The sequence below is a fragment of the Physeter macrocephalus genome, chromosome 4, assembly GCF_002837175.3.
Source record: "Physeter macrocephalus isolate SW-GA chromosome 4, ASM283717v5, whole genome shotgun sequence".
NCBI lineage: Eukaryota > Metazoa > Chordata > Mammalia > Artiodactyla > Physeteridae > Physeter > Physeter macrocephalus.
Genome location: NC_041217.1, coordinates 77,585,462 through 77,601,795, shown reverse-complemented (window position 1 = coordinate 77,601,795; position 16,334 = coordinate 77,585,462). Strand labels below are relative to the sequence as shown.

The window sequence follows — 16,334 nt, the reverse complement described above, 5'->3', positions numbered from 1 at the left end:
TATTTGGTTTCATTTTTAAAAGATTTATGAGAAAAGTAGAGAAAGCTCATATCTTTTTTTTTCCCTTATAGGAGAATCAGTCTATTGATTATTGTACTAAAATTCCAAGTCAAATAAGGCTCAGGAAATTTAACTAAAGAAAGTATGAGGAAGAAACCTGAATTTTTCTACTCTCAAGGAAGTGAGACTAAAGAAACAGCGTTATACTTCCCCCAGAAATGTGAAATGGACTACTTTACCTTAAAAAAACATTTCTTGCTCTCCTTGCTGAAGGAGAGTAGTAGAAAGTGGCGTGAAAATTTGAGGAGTCCATTGTTTTGGTGGGTGGTGCTGTCCCTGTGTATATTCCTGGGAAGGCCTGCTTCTTGTGTTCTTTGAGGAAAAAAGATATCATAAGCAGAAAGAATTCCTTGACATTACAGACTTTTAAGTCACTGAAAACAGTTGCCTTCTGAATTGTAAGCTTGTAAGCTGGAAGTGTACCTAAGAGATGTTGCAATTTAAAGACAAAGATATACCATGAAGGGGCTTGACTGCAGACAACAGATTTCTAGTTACTTCAGTTCCAATATCAGAATCTGTCTAGTTAAAGAATTTTATTTCTTGGCAGAAGCTTATGGAAGATTATATGAAATCTTAAAATTTTCTTATGGTCCAGAAGGGAATGGATGCAGGTAATACTGCAGTTTGATAGGAGACCTTTTTTCTTTGATCCTCTCATGTAGCATCATAATATTTAAGTCATCAATAGTTGGTTCATGACATGAACAGGTGAGAGTTCTTGTAATGAGCACATGGCAGAGTGCCTAGGAGTGAAAGTGAGGTGAGCCCAGAGGACATAAGAGCCTGGCACTGAGGGAAAAACAGCTGGGCGCTTGTCACTGCAAACTTGTTCGTGCTGTAAAGTTTAGCTCTTTGAATCCCCTTTCAAAATTAGTCACATAGGACTCCTATGTTCTGAGTAACTTTATGGGAAAATATTACTCCTTTTCTGTTGGTTGCATATAAATGGCTTAAAAAGGAAACAATAATGATGGTAGAGTAGAATTTGGAGAATATGGTCTTGTTGCAGCCCAGTTGGGACTCATTACTGAAGAATTAAAATAACACTTCATGACTTTCCCTCAAGGCTTATTTGTGCATGATGGAGTTTTAAGGCAGTTATTATTTAATGATGATGAATCCTATTTGTAAAACCTATTCAGAAGAGTTCATCTTAATCTACTGATAGATCTGTGTTTTTTCAACTGTCCTGCAAAGTAGGGAGAACATAAGAGTGTTACTTCAAACCTCCTGTTGGGGAAACATATTCAGCAGTGAAGAAGTACAGATAGACTCAATCAAGATCATCCGGTAAAAACATTAGGTATAGAATTTTCTTCTGCTGAGTACTTTTAGGTTCTACGGTCTTTTTCTACCCTCAACTTTTCAGCCCATAGACCGGTTTACCAACAATAATTTAAAACAATAATAATAATGCAATATACTGAGTACACAGTATATGCCAACCACTATTCTAAGCCCTTCAAAAGCACCAAACCCTTGAAAGTTGACAGGTGTATGGAGTGGATATTACTATTAACCCTAATTAATAAGTGATGGAACTGAGTTACAGAAAGGTGGTGATTTGTCTAAAGTCATGTATCTAATGACAGGAGCAGAAATCTAACCTAGACAATCTGGCTCCAGAGTCCATGTTCTCAATAATTATGCCATCCTCAATTTAAAAAGCACAGAAGGGCTTCCCTGGTGGCGCAGTGGTTGAGAGTCCGCCTGCCGATGCAGGGGACGCGGGTTCGTGCCCCAGTCCGGGAGGATCCCACATGCCGCAGAGCAGTTGGGCCTGTGAGCCATGGCCGCTGAGCCTGTGCGTCCGGAGCCTGTGCTCCGCAACGGGAGAGGAGAGGCCACAACAGTGAGAGGCCTGCGTACCACAAAAAAAAAAAAAAAAAAAAAAAACCACAGAAGTATGAATTTTTGCCTCAATGATGAAAAAAAAGACCTTAGTTTTGCATACCACTTAAATTTTTGCCCAGGGATTTTATAGTATTATAGAAGTTTATTTCTATACACATTATAGAGTCAGGTAGTTGGTAGAAAATAATTTTCTAAATCTAAGAAAGGGAAGTTTTGGTACCACCTCCCTTATGTGTGGTTCAGAGCCTAGAAACTTGGAAGAACCACAACTTGAGAAACTACCATCGAAGCCTCAAATAAAAGGTTTTAATAAAATTTCCAGTCTAACATGTAAAACTTAATCCTGGAGATAAAACCTGGAGAAGCAAGTTAAATTTGAATGAACAGATTCTTAGCTTTCAGAAATTCTAAAGGTGGCAGACCATTTTATTTATTTATCAAACATAAGCACTCACTTCATCAATATATAGTACCTTTAAATTAGAAATTTAAAGTACTATTCCAGCTTAGTTCTGAAGACAGTGTTTTGTTGCTTTGTGAAAGCATAGAAAAGGGTATCCTCCACAAAAGAGAAGTCCTTTATTGTCATTTTTTTAAAAACCAGAAATGGTAAAAACAGAAAGAGGAATGGCTAATATAAACTTATAGATAGAACCTTGTGTGGGATAACTTATTCCAATGTTTTCTATAATTTTTTTTTAACTTTACCCCTCAAACAAACACACAAAAAAGGCTTTAGCATTCTAATTCAAATTGGTAAAAGGCTGAGCAACCCTTAAAGCTGTCCTGAAGAAAGTATGGCAGACTAAGCTAGATGAAAAAATGAATAAGGAAAATAAAACCCCTAGTAGTAGAATGTCAGGATGAAATGGGCATTTTTGCTTTGTCTCCACTTAACTCCTGATGAAGACAAAATCATGGTATCCTGCCCCAGAGTGAATTAAAGAGAGAACATTATGTAGAGATGGAGATGTGGCATCAGAAAGGTTGACAAAGGTAAGTGGAGGGCAGAAAGGGTTAGACAAAAGCCTTCAAGGCCAGTGACAATCACTCTTTCTAATCCCCACTTACCTTACTTCTGGAACCTAGTACAGGAATCATCATGGGGTGTGGGCCCAGAGTGGTATGGGGGTGAGGATCCTGACCTCATAGAGCTGAACTTTCTTCAACCACAGGATCATTCTCTAGTCCAACACTCAGAAGGGAAACAATGTGAAAAGTGTGTTTTCTTAATTTATCACCGAGTGGGACAATTCATTTTCTTTGCAGGGAAAGAAAAACGTTCTGATCTCTATTGCTGTACAGGGAAAGATTTTCCCAAATGAGCATAATATGATAGGGATGTCCTCACGTGAATTAGCATCCTGGGTTCAGTGAGTTTCCAAAGCAGCCACAGCTTAGGAAGTGTGTGCATTCACCTCTACACAACCAGTGTTCTGAATAAGATGGTTCTAGGGCTGGTTTGAAAAAGTAAGTATTGGAAATCCCTACTGTACACAGCCTGCCAAGTATCTCTAAAGATGCTGAATGGTAAAGGTGCCTCCTTGTGAGTAGGGCTTTATTGAATAGGGTACTGCCTTAGTCCAAAGTTAACAGAACATTCACAGTAAAGATCAGGGAATAAGTCAAAAGATTAAGCTGTTAGGACTTTAATGAGATTGGCCTGGGCCATTGCAAATCCCTGGCATAAACTTGCACATGCCACGAGATGGAATGTAAGTGTGAACTGGCCCTGTTCACCTTACCTGTTGAGGGTAGTGAATGCTCATTATTCATGCAGAGCCTTTCATTCACAGATGTCTGAGCTCAGGAGCAGGTTCTTTGCTCTTGGAGGAATAGACAAAGATCTGATTTGTCACCAGAGGGAACAGTGAGTTGCCTCTGCCTGAAAGCCCAGAGACTTGCCATCTCGGCACAGCTCTTACCCAGAACTCGCTACGTAACCTAGGTCAAGCCACCTAATCTCTTTGAGGCCCAGATTTCCCAGCGGTCATAAGAGGAGTTTTAACAGGTTGGTTGCTGAGGCCAGGGTCAGAACTAGATCTCAAAGTTCTCTAACTTGGGCAGGTTCGGGGAGTGTCACGGTAGATTTTCTTTGGTTTCCAAATGAATTAACCACTATAAATTCCTACACTTTCAGAAGAAATCAGTAACGTGGGCCACAGGTCTCAATCTAGAATTTGATGAATGGTCTTATTTTAACAGATGTGGAGAAGAAGAAATGCCCTAGATTTGTGCTGTCTGATATGGTAGCCAGCAGCCATGTGTGGCTATTTGAATTAAATTTAAATTAATTTAAATTAAATTTAAAAATCATTTCCTCAATCATGCTAGCCACATTTCAAGTGCTCAGTAGCCACATGTGACTAGTGCCTACTGAATTCAACAGCAGAGGCATAAAATCGCAGAAAGTTCTATTGGTCAGCACTGCCCTAGACCTTTACCTGGACCATGAACTGCAACTACTTGTCCCTTAGTGCAGGGCATAGATGTTTGCACCCCAGGGTGACTGTGTTCATCTTTGGGGAATGGAAGAATGGATTAAATTCCATTTGGACAAAGCAGTGCAGGAAACCCTTCAGGCACAGGATGTTGGCATTGGACAAGAGTTTGAGGGAGGTGGGAGGAGGGGAGGTTAGAGGAAGGGGTTAGGAAACAGCTGAACCGTTCTCTGCCACGGTGCTGGACTAGACCTGAGCTTCTGTAGGACACAGGACCCTTAGAGGAGGGTTCCTCAGCTAGATTATCACCCCACTCATGACTGATCCCAGCAATGGAAAAGTGTGAGAGGAGCTGGGCTGCCCTAATCCCAAGGAAATCAGGGACCCTCTCAGCACTCGATGGTGGGAAAAAGTTGTCACAATGGGCCCGTGTCACAATAGGGAAAGTTATTACATAGACAGTCAGTGGCTGGAGGGGAATAATTCTGGCTTTCTGGAAATAAGTGAGGAAGGATAACCACTCTGTCTAACAGTCTGCTTCTTAGGTACAGGTCTGTGCAGTCAAGCCAGCTTATGTTCTGAGGTTTAAGCTTGAGTGTTAGCAAGAAAGTATCAGTGATATGGTGAAAAAGCTTTTCTACAGAGTTGGTACCTTGGTGCTGCTTTCCCTGTCAACCCTGCTGGCTAGGGGGCCATCCATGTGGGGAAGGGAAGAAGTCAGAGGCAGATGGAAAAAAGAGTGTAATTTTAGCTGCTGTCTGGAAGGCACGTGTGAAGGGAGTCACCTGTCTCTTCTGGACCTACTTCTAGGTGCAGCTGCAGGGGACGACACAGAGGATGCGAGCACGGAGTTCACTGACAGTATTGAGGAGGAGGCTGCACACAATAGCCACCAGCAAGTAAGTCCAAGTCAGGTCCTGGGGCCCCAGGGTGCAGAGCTCATAGCCCTTTGGGGACTGGTGGTCTCCTGCAGCCCTTGTGGGCCTGGAGTGAGAAGCTATCTTTTTAGATAAACCACTTCCCAGTCTTCTTCCCGCCCTCCCAGCCACCTTGCCAACCCCTATCCTCACTCCATTTCTCTTTCCAATCCACCCTTTTGACTCCTTGTATCTTGTGCTCCTGCTTCTTGCCCCCTCCTACCCTCCTTTGCTCCTATGTACCATCTATAGCTATAGCTTCAGAAGAATTTTTACTTACAACAAAACCTGAACACTTACCCTCTTGGGCTTTTGTAACTGAAGCACATCACAGAAGACAGGGAGTCGTCGAAGGGCTGCTTGGGGAGGTGGCAGGCCTAGGACCTGCTTCAGGAGAGTGTTTTCTGAGGAACTCCAAGAGGATCGGAATGCTTCCAAAGCAGGGATCATTCTCAGTGAAGTCTCACTATATAAAAGAGAACCTTGTTGGGCAACCTGACAATCTACCCAGGTTGTGACATGTCAATGACCAGCAGATGACACTTCAAGAGCAAGCCCCTGTCAAACCTCAGAACCTGGTACCCAAGGCTAAAACATTGTTCCCACCAACCATCAGTGAAGGTGTAACCAGCATTTTCTCAAGCTCAAGAGCAGAATGTCCTAGACCTCAGAGATTAAGTCACCAATAGTGATCCCATAGCACCCACTGGAACTCCTGTGTGTCTTCACCTTGCCCAGTGACATTTAGCAATCACATGTCCTGGATGGACTAGACCTGCGACTCTCTGAGTTTTTAAGGGGAAAGTGGATCATTGGTATCTGTCCTTCTGCAGAAGCAGCTGGGCTTTTCCAGCGATAGGCTCCGTGGAGCTATTAGGGAAACTATAGGGGACATGAGGCTTTCTGGGTCTGCCTCTTCATCTCCTGCATAAGAAAAAGAGGAGACGTCTAATAAACCAACAGAAAGACCCAAGTGAGCAGTCCCCAAATCTCACAGGATTTGGCACAGTCTTCGACTCTTGAGGACACAAGCAGTTGTCTGGAATACCTCACATCCTCAGCACAGTTTCTTTACCTTCTACCAAGATTCCCTTTTTGCTGCTCTAGACACACCTGACACTAACTTCTCCCTTGCGTTCCTGCATGAACTCCACTTCTCTTTTTGCTTGGACAGCTTCTTCTGAGTCCTCCTAACCGGTGCTTGTAACTTTAATTATGTACACCACTGCCCCTCTGGACAGATCCCTTACCTCTCCCTGATTTCACTGAGGATCTTGGGTGAGAGAGAGGGATCTGCAGGATGAGAAAATATCCACTCTAACACAGAGCTAGATTGGGATGTCAGCAGGTCACTGATGGTTATTGCTACTCTGGGTCAGGGTTAACTTCAGAATAAGTGAACAGGAGACACAGATATGGAGAGAACCAGATTCCGACGGATGTGGTCCAAACTATGCCTGATAGCACGAGTTCTTCACTGTGCTTCTCAGTTATAGGCAAACTGGTTTGTAAAGTCACTTCTTCCTCAACCTTCTTTTCTATAGCCGAGCGTGGAGAAAATGATCAGACCACATTTTGAGGTCAGTCCAAGCCTGGAATAAACCTTTACATTGGGGCATTTGTACTTCCCTTGCAATGTCTTCCCTATCACCTGGCATAGGAGATACTTAATAAGTTAGACAAGTATTTACCTGTTGGATGAAAAATATCTTGGGTAAGCACTGTTTTTCTCTGTATCCCCTTTCCTTGAAAATCAGTCTCCAGTTTTGGGGAAGGAGGTGTGTGAAATCATTGTAAACTTACTTCAACTTTTCTGAGGTTTGTTGGTGTGACTCTCCTGCTACCAATTAAATAAAGCTTGTTTTGTCATAACTGTTTTGTGTCCAGATTCTCAAAAATGTGTTTGCTTGTTTCCCTGGAACTGGTCCCTTAAGATTGAGCTCTGAGCTTCTCCTAGTTGTGTCCTTGGGAGGTAGACCTTATTCTCAACACCAAGCTCCCTTCCCACCTCAAGCATACACACACTTCCCCTAACAAACACATCCAACTTTGTGTGCCTTTTAAGGCAAGAACCAACTTTTGGCCAAAGCAGATTGCTTCATCTTTATTTTTGGACTCACCCTCCTCAGAAAGTGCCAGGCCTGGCTGGCCATGATGGTAATTGTCCTCAGACACCTCTCACACAATTCCATTCCCAATCAAATGTAAGTTCTGTAACAAATACCTAGGAAGTTCCTGTGAAAGAAACTAGAGTAATCAATCATTTCCTTTCTTCATTCGAATTTTTGCAATGGAGAAAAGTTATCAACAATCAAAACCTCAAAGGAGAGTCAGTGATGAACTTGAAAAAAGATCATTTTTAATACCCTGATGCTGTCTGAGAAATGAATTACACTGTGGGAGGTATGAAGGAATAGGGCTAAAACAAAACCACTCTATTCAAATAAGAGATCAGATCTGCACATTGATCTCCATGGGGCAAATGAAAAACCAGCACACAAAAAAAGTTGTATTATGCCATGGAAGCAATAGAATAGATGAATTAGGAAATGTGAAAAACAACAACAGCAACAATTACCTATAAGAGATGTAATTAACAATAGAACTAAAGGATTCATACTACCACCACATACACTGGAAGCCCTGGGGTTTTACTTCAGGAAAAACAATAGAAATACTAGCTTTCCATAGATGTTAAAGAAAAAAATAATAAAAAGATTAGATACTGAGTCACTTTTCATGCATTTCCATTTAAATTTTACAGACAAGGCAGCTAAAGTAAACTCCCTTGGACATGGAAATATGAAAAGGCAAATTAGCCTGGGAACAAATCAGACCTCTGTTTTCTCAGTTAAAAGTAAGAAATCGGACCAGGTGAACCTTAAGGTCCCTTCTGGTATTAACATTCCATGGGTCTTATTTTTTCTTTTTAAAGAAAGTAGGTATATTTAAATCAATAGAAGATAACATACATCTGGAAGGCCCTTTAAAAATAGATGGTATCATTAAAGTTAGACATTTTTAAGCAGAAGGAACCCTTAAGGTTTAGAAAAGAATAAATGTGTCCATATTCAATGCTGATGACATTGTTTAGTTAGTTGCAAAGAGTTTATTTAGAAAGGTAATGTCACATAATTTAAATGAAGGGTGAGATCATAAACTTTCAAAAGTGGTTTTATCCAGTCCCCCTTCCTTTATTTTGACCCAAGTGCTTCGTGGCACATGCGGGGATGGCCACCAGTCCAACTAAGCCTGGCAGTAGAACCACAGAAACACATTCCCAGGAGCCTCTCAAATCTCAGGCTAACAACCCCAGGTGGGATTGGATGCCTAGGAAATGAGTACCTGTGTGAGGCATCTCTTTCTTCTTTGACGTGGGTGCGTATCTCGCACATCTCTTTACAACCTCAACTGCTATGCTACTAAATGCTTTTACACATACGTGCCATATGAATCAACCCCACGACATACCTGAAACCTAGATTTTATCATGCTGTTACGAGGTCCAGAGCAACAGTCAATGGCTTTGTGCCAAGCCAAGCAGCTGTTAATCACTGATCCATTTAAGCTCCTCTGAGCCCTGTTCTGTCCAATATATCAATATTTGTGACCTAAATGAAGCAATAAAGCACATAATTAATTCTACAAATCATCCCTAATCAAGTGGCCGCTACATGATTTATGGAGATGCACATAAATATTTTGACGACTTTGATGATTGTGAAATGATTCTGTATAGCCGGAATGAATTTGTGACAGGTACAAGTCATTATATTTATAGAGATAAAAGAAAACAATATCACCCAGAAATAGCTGTGGGGAGAGTTGGAAAATTGGGAGGTCAAAATTGACCTGAAGTTAAGTAAAACCCCAAAATGCTGCCACTGAAAGGAAAAATAAGCCAATATGACATTGGGATATAAGATTAATATTCGACAGACAGGCAAGAAATTCACATACTAAAATGATTAGTCATACACTAAGTAGATTATCATGCTCATGTTTTGGTTTCTACGCTTTTAAAAGCATGGGAAAAGCTGGACAGGAGCCAAAGATGAACAATAAAAAAGTTTAAAAGTTAAAAAATTAATTTTTAAAAATTATTTATTTATTTTTATTTTCTTTATTTTTGGCTGCATTGGGTCTTCATTGCTGTGCACGGGCTTCTCATTGCGGTGGCTCCTCTTGTTGCAGAGCGTGGGCTCTAGGTGTGCAGGCTTCAGTAGTTGTAGCATGCAGGCTCAGTAGTTGTGGCACATGGGCTTAGTTGCTCCGTGGCATGTGGGATCTTCCTGGACCAGGGCTTGAACCCGTGTCCCCTGCATTCGCAGGTGGATTCTTAACCACTGTGCCATCAGGGAGGCCCTAAAATATTATCTGAGGAAAAACTATACAATCTGCTTTAGTTGAAACATTAAGGAGTAACTTCAAGAGTATCCTCAAAAAACAAAGGTGATGGGAAATTGCTTCTGCTTGTTTTCTTCTCACGTGCTTAGATTTGTAGAGAGAGTTTGGCTGGCAACATCAGCATAGGGTGATAACCAACAAGGGAAATTGGTTGCTAGGCAGGTGGCCTCACTTTAACTTCTCAGCAATTGTAGAGTGTGATTCTCCTGTTGCCAATGAAATTAAGGTTGCTTTGTCTTAACTGTAGCTCTGCCTATACCCTAATTCTCTGACTATGACTCCTGATTCCTGAGTGCCCAGATCCTTCCTCGTAATCATCCTTTTTGGAGTCTGAGGTACAGCCTCAGGCTTTGAGCTTTGGCATCTTAGCCATGATCTTTGCAGTCAAGGACTCAAGTGTTGAGCTGATGAAGCTTCCTGACTGTGAGAAGACTCCTGGAGAACTCTCTGTCCCCTCAGAAAGAGAAGAATCACAGCATCCACACTCTCCAGTCCTGTTTAAACCTCATTTGTTTGCTTTTGTTTTAAATTTGTTGTGTGCTTGTGTTTTTTTCCTCACCCACCTCTGCCCGTAGCAACAATTCACCCTGCTTGTGTGGTATGTCCTCTCACCCAAACCAGTCTCCAGGGCCCTTATGGCTGAGGAATCCTAGAGGGGGAGCTCCTTTTAGGTCTGCCTGTTTTGGTCCCCTAGAAGGCTGCCTTTGTGATCTGATGTTCCTCATAGATCCTCTTCAATGCACTAACTTCTTTAAACCATGATTTTCTTTCAGCTCATCAAGGTAGCTTTGGAGAAAAGCCTGGCAGCTGTGGAGACCCAGAACGTATCTCTTGCCCCTCCGTCCACGACAGGAGGGGACAGTAACAGGGGTCTTCAGGAGGAAATGCTCCACCTGAGGGCTGAGATTCACCAGCTTTTAGAGGAGAAGAGGAAAGCTGAGGGGGAACTGAAGGAGCTAAAGGCTCAAATCGAGGAAGCAGGATTCTCCTCTGTGGCCCACATCAGGTAGGATGTGCACCAGAGAAGGGGAGCCCACTGATGGAGAGGCTACCATAGCCAAGGGACTCACCTTGCTGCTGCCAAGGCATTTGTGCTGCCATGAGGCTTCTTGGTCCATATCCCATGCTCCGTGCATTAATTGTTCTACTGATCCTTAGAAAAGTTAATAATATTGGATAATGGGGATTATCAATAATTACCATTCAAGCTATTCAAATAAATCTGGTCTTAATTCAGTATAATAATGTCCATTATTAGCTATACATATGACTGTCATGAGTGGAAATCTCCTAGTTGTATAACTCGTATTGCTCTTTTGAATTGACTGTGACATGTAAGGAATCTTCTGCTACCCAAGATGCTTCACTGCTATATGCAGAACCAGAATAGTCCATGAGGAGGAGGATTTATACAGAGGCCCTTCCACCTCCACTCAGCTCTCTCTCAGCAGCACAAATCCTTAAATCACAGAATAGCAATTTTAATAATCTCTGCTGTTTTATTTACTTTGCAAAAGTGGTAAGTAGCTTATTCATTGGCTAGATTGACCACTCTGTCTTTAATGGCTTTTTTTTCAAAAGATGCTTGAGGAACATGCTGATAACATAGGGCTAATCCAGTTATTCATTCATCCCTGAGGGTCATAATCATAATGCCTGCTGTTTAGAACACAGCTGTGCAGATGTACAACTTCTAATTCATGCCCTATTGTTTCCCTGCCTATTATGTGCCACTTAAATGTCCCTGAATCATAGAATAATATTAGTACAGAAGAGGACCTTGGCATCCAGCATAGTTGAGGAAACTCTGGCCTAAAAAGTTCTGGTAACTTGCTCAAGGTTGTATAATAGTCCCTGGCTAGACCCCTGGCTCCCAATTATTAAATTATAAACCTTTTCTTCTATACTGTATACTTTGTCAAACAATTTTTGAAATACTCTTGTGATCATCCTTAATGTTGGTTCTTTTACTCTGAATTATCATGATATTTCTTTTCTTAAATTCTACTTAAGTTAAAGCTTAAGTTTGACTTAAACTTTGTTATGTGTAAACTTTGTTGTGCTGTCATGGGTGAGAACAATACGTCTCTTTTGATCCTACAGTTGAATATACAATCCAACCAAATGTAGTACCTTCATGAATTATTTTCCTTTTTCCTCAGTTACTAACCTAAAACTGATTGAACTCTTCATCCAACCTGAAGCACCACTGATACTGTAGAAGATAGAATCTATGTAATTTGTAGTCCCTCTTTTGAGATTTTGTTGAACATTGCTGTTGTTAGTTTGTATTGTGAACACAGCAAATATAAAGTTATGACATAATATTAAATATTAAATATTCTTCTTTATACCACACGTGTGCCCCTTTCTTTCCCTTTTACACATCAGTTTTGGTAAAATACCTGTCCCACTTTTCTCCATTGAAACTCTCATAGACGATCTCTCTGATTCCTGTGTCCTAAAGCATTTTCATCCTTGATTCATGCTAGACAAGCTCTACTCTATTCCAAAACTTCAGAATCTGAGAAACCCAGTCTAGGGGCATAGCCAACTGCTGGTCCTTCAGGCTATGAATGATTACTTCCTTTGCCTCTTCTGGTCAGCAGTTCTCAATTTAGTGTGCTTAAGAATCACCTGTGGAACTTAAGTAAAATGTCGATTTGTAGGCCTTAGCTCTAAAGCTTTTTAAACAAACACCTCCTAGGATTCTGTTGTTAGTATTCCTCGGGTCTGCAGCTAGTATGAGCAGGATTAAATGACTTCTCTGTTGCAGACACCGAGCCAGCCATACCACTTATGTAATTTCATGTAAGCATCCAATAACTCCACTAGGTCAGTGTTAGAGGTAAAGTGAAATGCCTTTTTAAGTAAATTGCCTTTTTAAAGCCATATTTTTTATTGTTTCCACCCAATCCTAGTGAAATATTTGGTGGGAGGAAAGGCTGCGTCTAGAATGTCTTGGTGAAAATTAGTTATTTAGTCCATTTTATTTCCTCAACAAATATGAATATTTTATGCGCAGCTGGCACTGTGGAGGTTCTGGAGATACAGGGTGAACAGGACACGCAGAATCTCTGTTCTCATGAAGATGATCTCCTATCACAGGAGCCAGAGCCAGACGTAAAGCAAATAATTAACATAAGTACATTTGATTATAGTTGTGATTAGTGTTATTTATTTCTTCTGTGTTCCTAGGTCCAAATTTCTCATCCAGTAGTTGAAAAGTGACTGATGATAATTAATAGAACTGTAGAATCCATAATAATAAATTTGTCCCAATGTCCTTTTTATTTTTTTCTTAACAGTGTAGTTACCCTTGTTTATTCTGGAGGCCACTGAAAATTAGAACATGAGGCTGCAAGCATGAGTAAAGACAACTAGACTGGGTGTCTTGAGTCCTAGATTTTTAGTGATGATGCTGCTACCAAGTAGTTATGGGAGTGCGGGTAATCTCTTGCTCTTTCTGAGCCTTGGTTTCCTCGTGTATAAAATAAGGGAGTTGTTGTAGGTCTCTGAGGTCACTTCATGCTCTGGGGTGTCTCTGAGTCTCTGATGGCCTGAGGTGTGGGTAAATGGGGCTATTAGGAACTGAGGCCAAGACCAGACCTGCCCTCTGATTATGTATGTTTCCTGTAGGAACACCATGCTGAGCCTTTGCCTTGAGAACGCAGAGCTGAAAGAGCAGATGGGAGAAGCAATGTCTGATGGATGGGAGATTGAGGAAGACAAGGAGAAGGGCGAGGTGATGGTGGAGACTGTGGTTGCCAAAGGGGGTCTGAATGAGAATAGCCTTCAGGCTGAATTCAGAAAGCTCCAGGGAAAACTGAAGAATGCCCACAATATCATCAACCTCCTCAAAGAACAGCTGGTGCTGAGCACCAGGGAAGGGAATAGTAAACTTAATCCTGAGCTCCTTGGGCACCTGTCCAGGGAGATCGACAGAATGAACACAGAGCTGGTTTGCTCTTCTGGAAAGCACCAATGCCAAGAAGAGGAAGGTGTGACCATGAGGCCTTGCCCCAGACCCCAGAGCCTTGACCTTGGGACTGCCTTCACAGCGGATACCCACCAAGTAAGTGTGGGATTAGATGGAATGAAAGACCCTTGGAGAAGGGTTGGAAATGTCAGTTTCTACCTTAAACAGTTCTGCCCTGTGGGTCAGGAGGTACCAAGGGAAGGGCACCTTTGCACCACAAGTAGTGGTGATAATATTCCTCACACATCAACCTTTAGAAAGGTTTTTTTACAACATTATCTTATAAATATTACATGAATAATTAATTTTCCATAAATATATGAGTGCCTAATTTTCCAGATAAGAGACTAGACATTGGAAGCAGGCAATAAGGCTTTGTCTCTGTCCTTCAGGTATTCAATATGGTGGGAAAAGATGGCACAAAACCAGATCATTTCAATAGGATGCAATATAGGGATACATGGGGTTTTAAGGCAGCCAGACAAGTGGTGTGTAATGACATCTCTTCCTTATCACTGCCATTTTCGTCACAGCTCATCACAGGTGTCTGTCCCTGAGCCTCAGAAGGAGTTATCAGGATCCTCTAAGGGGAGGCAGCTGAGCTGAGGATTAAGTAAAACGGAGACTACAGAGGATTCTTTTTTTTTTTTAATTGGGGTATAGTTGTTTTACAATGTTGTGTTAGTTTCTACTGTACAGCAAAATGAAGTAGAGTTCCCTGTGCTATATAGCAGGTTCTCATTAGCTATCTATTTTATACATATTAGTGTATATATGTCAATCCCAGTCTCCCAGTTCATCCCACCACCCTCCCCCTTTCCCCCATTTGTGTCCATACATTTGTTCCTTACATCTATGTCTATTTCTGCCTTGCAGACCGGTTCATCTGTACCTTTTTCTAGATTCCATATATATGCGTTAATATATGATATTTATTTTTCTGACTTACTTCATTCTGTATGACAGTGTCTAGGTCCATCCACGTCTCTACAAATGACCCAATTTCATTCCTTTTTATGGCTGAGTAATAGTCCATTGTATATATGTGCCACATCTTCTTTATCCATTCTTCTGTTAATGGACACTTAGGTTGCTTCCATGTCCTGGCTATTGTAAATAGAGCTGCAATGAACATTGTGGTACATGACTCTTTTTGAATTGCTTCTTGGCCATCTGTATGTCTTCTTTGAAGAAATGTCTATTTAGGTCTTCTGCCCATTTTTGGATTGGGTTGTTAGTTTTTTGATATTGAGCTGCATGAGCTGTGTATATATTTGGAGATTAATCCTTTGTCCACTGATTCGTTTGCAAATATTTTCTCCCATTCTGAGGGTTGTCTTTTCGTCTTGTTTATGGTTTCCTTTGCCGTGCAAAAGCTTTTAGGTTTCATTAGGTCCCATTTGTTTATTTTTTTTTAATTTCCATTATTCTAGGAGGTGGGTCAAAAAAGATATTGCTGTGATGTATGTCAAAGAGTGTTCTTCCTATGTTTTCCTCTAAGAGTTTCATAGTGTCTGGTCTTACATTTAGGTCTTTAATCCATTCTGAGTTTATTCTTGTGTATGATGTTAGGGAGTGTTCTACTTTCTGCAGAGGATTCTGAGAGGACAACTGGGCAGGAAGGCAGGGAGGGATGAGTGGAGGTTTCCACCCCTTCTCTCTTCAATCATTGAACAAACATTTACTGAGAGCTCCTCCTTGTAGATTCAATTGGCACCATGCTATGTGTTGTAGATACAGAGATGAATAAAACATTACCCCAGCTCTCCAGGGGCTCATTTCAGAAAGCAAGTAACTGCCAAATTGGATGAGGAGTGCTGTGACAGACACATGAATAAAGTCCACAGTGTTCTCAAGGGGAAGCAGCCATCACTGCCTGGGGGATGAGCTCAGGCTGCCCTGACCCTGTGCTGGCTCTTTTCACAGCTGGTCAACCAGCCCCAGGCCCGTAACTCTGGACCTCAGTCAGAATTTAGCCTCCCAGGATCCACCAAGCACCTGCGCTCCCAGTTGGCACAGTGCAGACAACACTATCAAGATCTCCAGGAGAAGCTGCTGATATCAGAAGCCACTGTCTTTGCCCAGGCCAACCAGCTGGAGAAATACAGAGTCATGTTTAGTAAGTCTTAAGTTCACGTCACCAAAGTGTCTGTCTTCTCCCTGAGAAGCTACATGCTTTGCAGACTTCACTTTTCTTCGCCAACCTCATAACAAATTTAATCCTGACCATGACCCTAGGATTGTGGAAGTGGATACTTAACTTCAATTTGCAGATGGCAGAGAAGAGTAAATGAATAAATCAAGTTTGCAGTGACAGTATAGGGAGGAAATGGACTAACACCTAGATTTACTGATTTCTGGTACAGTCAACAAACTGCCTTACCTCTCTCAACGTATGTTAATTGCTTCTCTTCTGCTCCTCTTTGCACCACGTCAGATTCTTAAAAAGTATACCAGCTTCCCTGGTGGCGCAGTGGTTGAGGGTCCACCTGCCGATGCAGGGGACACGGGTTCATGCCCCGGTCCGGGAGGATCCCACATGCTGCGGAGCGGCTGGGCCCGTGAGCCATGGCCGCTGAGCCTGCACGTCCGGAGCCTGTGCTCCGCAACGGGAGAGGCCACAACAGTGAGAGGCCCGTGTACCGCAAAAAAAAAAAAAAAAAAAAATGTATA

The 16,334-nt window shown here is 41.8% G+C and overlaps 1 protein-coding gene across 21 annotated transcripts in view; it reads left to right on the top strand.

Moving 5' to 3' along the window:
• Nucleotides 1–16,334, top strand: part of PDE4DIP (phosphodiesterase 4D interacting protein) — a 232,836-nt gene that overhangs the window by 167,536 nt on the left and 48,966 nt on the right. For all 21 annotated transcript variants that reach the window (XM_028488945.2, XM_028488930.2, XM_028488937.2 and 18 more), the window contains 4 exons: nt 5,169–5,257; nt 10,456–10,688; nt 13,322–13,757; nt 15,588–15,780. In XM_028488945.2, the coding sequence (XP_028344746.1) occupies nt 5,169–5,257; nt 10,456–10,688; nt 13,322–13,757; nt 15,588–15,780 (951 nt within the window). The remainder of the gene's footprint in view (nt 1–5,168; nt 5,258–10,455; nt 10,689–13,321; nt 13,758–15,587; nt 15,781–16,334) is intronic.